The sequence below is a fragment of the Crocodylus porosus genome, unplaced genomic scaffold, assembly GCF_001723895.1.
Source record: "Crocodylus porosus isolate Cpor-Errol unplaced genomic scaffold, CroPor_comp1, whole genome shotgun sequence".
NCBI lineage: Eukaryota > Metazoa > Chordata > Crocodylia > Crocodylidae > Crocodylus > Crocodylus porosus.
Genome location: NW_017728886.1, coordinates 203,759,510 through 203,767,686, shown reverse-complemented (window position 1 = coordinate 203,767,686; position 8,177 = coordinate 203,759,510). Strand labels below are relative to the sequence as shown.

General features: G+C 46.7%; 1 protein-coding gene across 1 annotated transcript in view; it reads left to right on the top strand.

Moving 5' to 3' along the window:
* Positions 1-6,913: 6,913 nt before the first annotated feature.
* Positions 6,914-8,177, top strand: part of LOC109315145 (epidermal retinol dehydrogenase 2-like) — a 180,756-nt gene continuing 179,492 nt past the window's right edge. The window contains 1 exon segment of the mRNA XM_019542751.1: positions 6,914-7,240. Within this exon segment, the coding sequence (XP_019398296.1) occupies positions 6,914-7,240 (327 nt within the window).

Sequence of the window (8,177 nt, the reverse complement as noted above, 5' to 3'; positions counted from 1 at the left end):
GGACCTGAACCTGTTCAGCCTCCAAAAGAGAAGGCTGAGGGGATATCTAGTGGCCTGTTACAAACTAGTCAGGGGGGATCAGCAGGCGCTGGGGAAGTCCCTGTTCCCCCGAGCACTGCCAGGAGTGACCAGGAATAATGGTCACAAGCTGGCAGAAGGTCAATTTAGGCTAGATATCAGGAGGTGCTACTTCACGGTCAGGGATAGAATGTGGAACCAACTTCCAAGAGAAGTGGGGGTCTTTAAGAAGAGGTTAGATGTATACTTTGCTGGGGTCTTTTGACCCCAGTACTCTTTCCTGCCATGGCAGGGAGTTGGACCAGATGATCTACTCGGGTCCATTCCTACCCTAGAAACTATGAAACTAGGTTGATATAATCTGCTCAGGCTTCAAAAAAGCCTTTGACTTGGTCTCCCATGAAGTCTTCATAGTTAAACTGGGGAACTGCAGCCTCGATGACCTCACTGTCCAGTGGCTTGGGAACTGGCTCTGTGATCAGACCCAAGAGTGATAGTCGATGGAACTGTGTAAACATGGTGCATGGTGACCGGTGGAGTCCCACAGGGCTCCGTACTTGGACCAGTAGTTTTTAACATATTTATAAATGATCTGGATTCAGGTATCAGAAGCATAATGGCTAAGTTCACTGATGACACCAAGCTGCGGGGAAGCATCATCACACTGGAAGATAAGCTGGTTATTCAGGCCAACCTGGATAGGCTTGCAAGGTGGGTGGTCCAAAACTTGATGGCATTCAACACTGAGAAACGCAAGGTGCTCCACCTCAGGGGGAAAAAAATCCACATCATATATATAGTCTCAGCAGTGCCTATACACTAGCACCGTGACTGAATGGGACTTGGGGGTCATGACTGACCACAAGATGAACATGATTCACCAATGTGATACCACAGCTGGCAAAGCAAACAAAACCCTGGCTTGCATCTATCGATGCATCACAAGCACGACCCAGAAAGTCATTCTCTTACTGTACTCGGCCTTGGTGAGGCTGCAGCTGGAGTACTGCATCCAGTTCTAGGCCCCACACTTTAGGAAGGATGTGGAGAAGCTTGAGAGAGTTCAAAGGAGAGCCACATGCATGATCAGAGGACAAGAGAACAAGTCCTATGAGGAAAGGCAGAGAGACATGGGACTCTTCAGCCTGGAAAAACAAAGGCTCAGGGGGGACTTGGTGGCAGCCTATAAGTATATTAGGGGTATGCACCAGGAACTGAGAGAACATCTGTTCACCAGGGCACCCCAAGGGAAGACAAAGTCTAACAGTCACAAACTCAATGAAGACCATTTTAGGCTGGACATAAGAAAAAACTTCTTTACTGTCCATGCTTCCAGAGTCTGGAACGGACTCACCCAGACCTGGTGCAGGCAGCTACTCTGGACACCTTCAAGATATACTTTATGCTTATCTTTCTGGGATCATTTGACTCCAGCAGGCTGAGCCTCTACTCCACCCTCATCCCATTAGTCACTGGGGACCTCCACAGAGCCATTTCCACAGGTGTGTATGTGGTGAGTTTTGCCGACACCCCAGTCTTCTGTCACTTCTGTGGGCAGACGTAGACCCTGGCGCACATGACGCTGGAGTGCGCCAGGCTGCAGCCCCTCCACCTCCACCTCCAGAACCTCTTCCTGAGGTTCTGGTTGAACTCCACCCCCCACCTTTTTATTTTTGGGTACCCCATCCTCTGCCCCACCAAGTCCTGGGATCTCCTGGTCAACCTCCTCCTGACCCTGGCCGAGTGGGCTCTGTACATGACCAGGAAGGAAGCTCTGGCCAGGAAGGTGCCCAGGGACTGTAGGTCTGCATTCCTCTCACTTGTCTATGAATGCCTCCAAGCAGAGCACCAGCCGGAGGTGTCCACCAGCTCATTGGATGCCTTTAAGGACTGGTGGGCACTGCCTAAGGGACTTTGCTCAGTGTCCCCCTCAAGTGCACTTATTTTCATGTTTTGAACCTTTGACCCACATGATGTTCCTATCTTGTTTGTTGCCTTTGTTGTCCCAAGAATGTTGTTCCACTCACCCATTAGCCCCTGTATAGTAGGGGCTACTAGTTAGCCAGGTGGGCCTCAAGGCCAACCCTAATAAATGGAACAAATAGACAGGAGCTTCTAAGGCCCACCCAATTGGTATCTGGAGGAGTTTCTGAAGCCCAGCAAGGAGGTCAGCTACCTCATCTGCCCTCCAGCTGGGTCCCTGGTGCTGGCCATAGGCAGGCTCCTCTGCCCAGGTCTCGCCACTTGTCTCACCAGCAGAGGCAGATACTGGTGTTCCCTGTTTAAAAATTGAAAATTCTCTAATAAAAATCCCAAATTCTCTCGTTAAAATACCTAAAATTCCTGTTCTTCCATGATTAAAATAAAATGAAACTATAGAGAGAGAGATTGTTTAGGCAATGTTTTATTGATATATTTATAATCTTAAAGCAATATGGAAGCCTACCAGTGCTTCTATTGTCATAATAAAAAATCTAAATATCTGTACACTTTGGCATTTGTTTTTGGTTTTTTTAACATACAAAAATCAGAGCTGCCCCTGCCCCCTTAGCTCACCAGGAAGTGGAACACTGAGCAACACTGATATGCCAGTGCCCTGCTGCTGCCCGTGCCCCTCACTGTCAGCCAATAGCCCCCCCCCAGTGCCCCTCAATCCTGCCTGCCCCCATTAGCTCCTGCCTGCCCCCAAACCATCACACCCCTTAAGTGGTTCCTGGGACCAGGAGCCCCCCCAGGCTGGGGCCACATGTCCCGGCACTGGTGTGGGCATGGGACAGGACTGCAATGTGGCAATTTCCCCTGAAGGCCCACAAACAGGTCCTGTCCCATCCCATGTGGCTGCCTGGGCATACAGGGTGTGATATTTGTGGGGGGGATGTGGGGTTTAGGGGCAAAAGGGGAGTGGGGGTGGATGTGGGGTTTATGGAGGGTTGGTGGGGTTGGTGGGTGAGAGTAGGGTTTGTGGGGGGTATGAGGCCTGTATGGGGATTTGCGGTTTGTGTGTGGGTATGTGGGAGAGGGGTTTGTGGGGGTGGTTTGGGGATGTTGAGTTTGTGGGTAGGTTATGCTGGGGTTTGTGGGTATGTGGGGACTTGGGTGCGGGGCTACTCAGGCAAGGTGGGTATCCTGCCTGCTCCCCGCAGGGTGCACAGCCCCCCTGCAGCAGCAGCAGCTCTCAGGCACTCAGGGCCACCAACCCTAGCCTGTCCCTCACCCCCTGATGCCCCCATTTCCATTTTCACTGACTGACTATCTTGCCTACGTTGCATGCCAGCCTCTGGATTCTTTACTATTTCTTCCATGCAGGCACAGCATACACACCAACTGCAGGTGCTTCCTCAGCCTGATGAAGGGTTTTTCAAAGTGAAAGCTTGCTAAGATATATTTCTCCAACTATTCAGTTGGTCTACTAAAATATATCAGACTGACCCAAAGAACTTTGTCTGCTAGTGCCATATACTTAGACCAACACAGCTACAACTTACACCCCTAGCACCTGTCCCCCGTCAGCTGACCAGAAGGAGGCAGGAGCCTGGGCATATCTAAGGACCAGGGCTGGGGCTGGCAGGGAGAGTTCTCTGGCAGCTGCTGAAGAAGAAGCTCCTGCGGGAAAGGAAAGAAAGATTCTGTGACAGTTTGGCTGCCTGAAATGTTAGTGCTGCTGTGCTGCTTACTTATCTGTTATTATTTAAAGTGGTGGAATGATTGAGGCTGTAGGGGAGGAGGAGACCTTATTGGGACACTGCCATGTAATGTAGAGGCCCCAGCACCTTAACACACACACAAAGTCACATGTCATGAATTTTGCTTGTCAACAGCTTGAGGTGCAGTTTCCCAGAAAGCCCTGTACCTATCTCCTTGAAACCTGGTAGGCTTCATGGCCTCAGAAGGAGCTACCATGCCTGCTGTTTTCACCCCACTGCGCTTTAACATGCACATGACACGAGTTTTGCTTGTCAGCAGCTTGAGGTGCAGTTTTCCTGAAACCCCTGCACCTATCTCCTTAAAACTTGACAGGCTTTGTGGCCTCAGCAGGGGCTACCCTCCCTGCTGTATTCATTCAAACCAGGCAAGAAATAACAACATTATAGGCAGTATGGGCAAAACGTCAAAACGCATCAAAACCACAAACATTTCAACGAAAGGAAAAGGAACAGTGCTTCACATAGAAATTAAACATTGAAATTAAATGCTGTCTCTTCAAAACAGCTAAACGAAAGTCAGAATGAAACAGTGCTGTTTCGTACAGCCCTAGAAAGCATTGAACTGGATATCTTAAGAGTGAGCTATATCATTCATTCTTTATCCCCTATTCAAAACTGTCTGGGCATCCATGATTTTTTGGTTAAGAGATGTGAGAGGAAACATCTCCAACCATTCTATCATCCATGACTTTATCCAGTCCCTCCTTGACCTGCCTGTGCTATCTGCTTCCCCCAGCTCCTCTGGCAATGAATTATATGCATTTTCTATGTGTTACATAAAAAATAATGTTCTGTTAGTTTTAAACCTGACACCTACTAATTTCAGCAGGTGCCTCTTAGTTCAAGTAGTCTGGTACTTGGTAAAAAACAGTTCCCTGTTCACTTGGTCCACGCCCTTCATGATTTTTTCTACATCATATTCTCACTACCCCCCCACACACACACACCCACACCCACATACATTCACCACTCCAGCCCTGTCCTTTCCAAACTGAAGAGTACTAGCCTTTTTAGTTTCTCCTGGTATGACAACTGTTCCAGGCCCCTGATCATTTGACTGCCCTTCTCTTTATCTTTTCTAATTATACAATATCCTTTTTGAGATGAGAGGAACTGGCCAGCAGGTGCTTCAGAAAAAAAAAAGGATTCAGTCTCTCAGAGCTCAGAGCATTCTGGGATACTCAACTTGGCTGGAATAGCTGTGGGAAGTGGCCACAAGGTAATGGAACAGGAACAAAATTAGACATAACTCTATGCTGAATAATAAGTGCTTTGAACCAGCGCAGCCAGTCCAGAGGTTAGGAGCTCCAAAAGCCACCTAAATGTATCAGGTAACAAGGCCCCTAGTTACATAGGCTTCAGGGCAGAAACCTTACAGCTGGAGCTTGTAGGTAGCCAGTGGCACATCAAAATACAGCACAGGGCAGGATAGGGCAGGGGACTGGGCACTAGGAGAACACCCCATGCCCCTTTCTATCTTCCCAAGCCTTTAGCCTTTTTCCCACTCTCCAGCTAGGCCTACAGGAGCCCAAACAGTGGCTGGACTGCAGAGCCCCCATCCAGAGCTCTGTAGGGGGCAGCAGGCAGGGAACAGGTGCAGCATGGGCTGAGGCAGCCACAAGCTGCCAGGTGGGTGCCATGGGAGCTGCATCTGGGGCAGATAAGGCAGGCTAAGATGCTCACAGCTGCTGGCAAGAGGGATGGGGCAGTCCAGGAGAGGGGCTGTCTGGTGTGACTTATGTGGTGCAGATAAAATTCAGAGTGTGGTGGGACAGGACAGCTAGAGGAAGCCAGGGCATAGGCAGCCCTGCAGGACTTCACTTCCATGCAGGAGTGAGAGGAAAGAGAAAATCCTTTGAACATGGTCCAACCTTTGGCTTCTGCCATTTGAGCAGCCAGGACACATGAGACTCAACCTCCTCCATCCCTACAGAAGGTCTCAGGCCTATTCTTGTCTCTTGCCCTTTTCTGCTACTGGTGACTCCTCTTCTGGCAATGGCCTGTCTTAGGCTGCAATGTTTGTGTGATAATCAGTCATAATTTTACTATTCTATGCAGGCATAACCAGCCTGGGCATCATTTAATTCGGTGGAGGCCAAACTTTTTGGCAAGTGTGCCCCAAACTAGCCTTCCACCATCCCTGAATGCCACCCTGACCCCCCACACTTTGGAGGGTCAGGGTGCACTGCTTTCTACTCTCTACCTTATCTGCTGCTGCACTGCCTGTTCCCTCCCCAATATACCAAATACCATGCATACAGTCTGTTCCTCCCACTTGTGTCACATTTGCTGCAGGTTGGACACCTCGTATATAATTGCTAGTTTACATACGATGAATGGGTGCAGGAAAATGTGTAATTTCAGGCACACCAGGATACAGAACTCAAAAAACAGGATTACAACAGACACTTAGTCAGTATCCCTATCATTAGTTTACTGGTTAGTCTCTAAAGGCATCCTTATGCATGCTCCAGGGCTGGGTGGGCACTTTAATTACAGTGACTCTTGGGAACTTCTCATGTATTCAGCGTCCTGTGCTTCAAAATGGTGGTGGGGGCCCTTTAACTAAAGTTCATTCCACAAGCTTTAGTTAAAGCGCTCCTGCCATCATTTTGAAGTTCAGGGACACTGAATACACAAGACACAGAGGCTTCTGGAACCCAGTGAGCATGATCCAGCAGACTCAATTAATTGAATCTGCATTGACGTGTGTAGTTACAGCATGTCAGATGAAGTGTCCCACATTTCTACAGGCACCCTGCCCTGCCTTCTGCCTCTCTTCAGTTTAGCAATTAACCACTCCTTACTAGTCTACTGCTGCAAGCTTCTAATATCCCATGCAAGGTAGGTTAAAGCTTGTTTCTCTAAATGACTGACAGGAAAAATAGAAAAATTGAAGAATGAAGCAATTGTCCATCTGATCAGAGGGAGAATTACGACATGTCTAGTTCTTTCTATTTATTTCCATAAGTTTCCTTGTCTGATCACACAAGATATCAAAATAATTCACAAATAATTTGTAGCCATGAGAGCTTATTTGTAAAAAATGTTATTCTAGTTTTAAGGCATCATTGCAAAAGCAAACATTGAAGAAAGACGAATGTCTGGGCCGCTTGATTTTCTGGAGGGTTCAATAATATTTTTGTTCTTCATTAGAAAATAATCTCTCGTTAACAGGTACAGGAACAATCATGTCCTGCATAAACACCATACTGGAGACAATGCAGTTCCTGGTATTGTTTATCTATTACTACTTTGAGGCTTTTGTTATGATATTTTTTCCTACTCATAAAAATGTTGCTGGTGAAATAGTGCTAATTACAGGAGCTGCAAATGGGATTGGAAGGGAGATTGCCATACATTTTGCTCCCCTTGGAGTCAAGCTGGTTCTCTGGGACATTGATGAAGAAGGAAACAAAGAGACAATTAGACTGGCCAAAATAAATGGAGCCAAAGAAGTGTATGCCTACAGATGTGACTGCAGTAATAGGAAAGAAGTCTACAAAACGGCTGATCTGGTAGGATATTATTTGCTGCTCCTTGCTTTTGTTCCCAGTATTGGAGTATATTAGATAAGATAAGCTTTTGCTCAAGCAGACTGACATCACAGATCTGTTTTGATAGAAATACATGTGAAATCCTGTTTGAAATGGCTTTTGTATCTAGATACCATTTGAAATGGCTTTCCTGTCTAGATCCCATTTGAAATGGTTTAAGTGCTGTCCCTCATTATGCATTCAGGCAACTGTGTTTTTTTTAACCAGTTTTAAAACTCTATATTAATGTGTAATCTATAGTTATTTTGAAAGCATTATGTTGTCCAACTACATGCATGTAAAAGTCTCTTCTTTTGGAAGATACACTGAAACTCAAATACGGTTAGGAGAAACTTAGTGTTACATTATCAGACTGTGCTGCAATATCTTTCCAGTTGTTCTGGGGGCCATTATAGAATGCTGACTGTCTTAAGTTATTCAGCAAAGCAATTATGCAGTGGTGTAGATAGGAAGAATAGCAGAGGTAATTTTTTTCCTTGGTCAAACACTCTGGTTCTGGGGAAACAGTGGGCAGAGGGGAGTATCTCTTTCCACCTGCCACTTCTCAAAGCTAGAACTTACTCAGAAAGACATTATTTTATTTTCCCTTTTTGTATTTAAATCTTATATAGCTATAAATGCCAGGTGGTCTTCAATAATATAGTCACTGTATGTGGGAGTGTCTAACATCATTTAGTAGAGATCATATAGGAATACTGACTAATAAACATGCAATATGGAGATAAAATTATATGCTACTACATTGTTTTATGTAAGCCTTTTCACCAGGCCAGGTTCTAGCTTCACCAGGCTCCCTGCTCGCCGCTTTTCCCTGTTGCCCTGCTTCCCCACCCAATGACCCAGCACAAAAGGGAGTGGAGGAGCTGTGCAAAAAAAACCCTTACCGCATCTCCCCCTA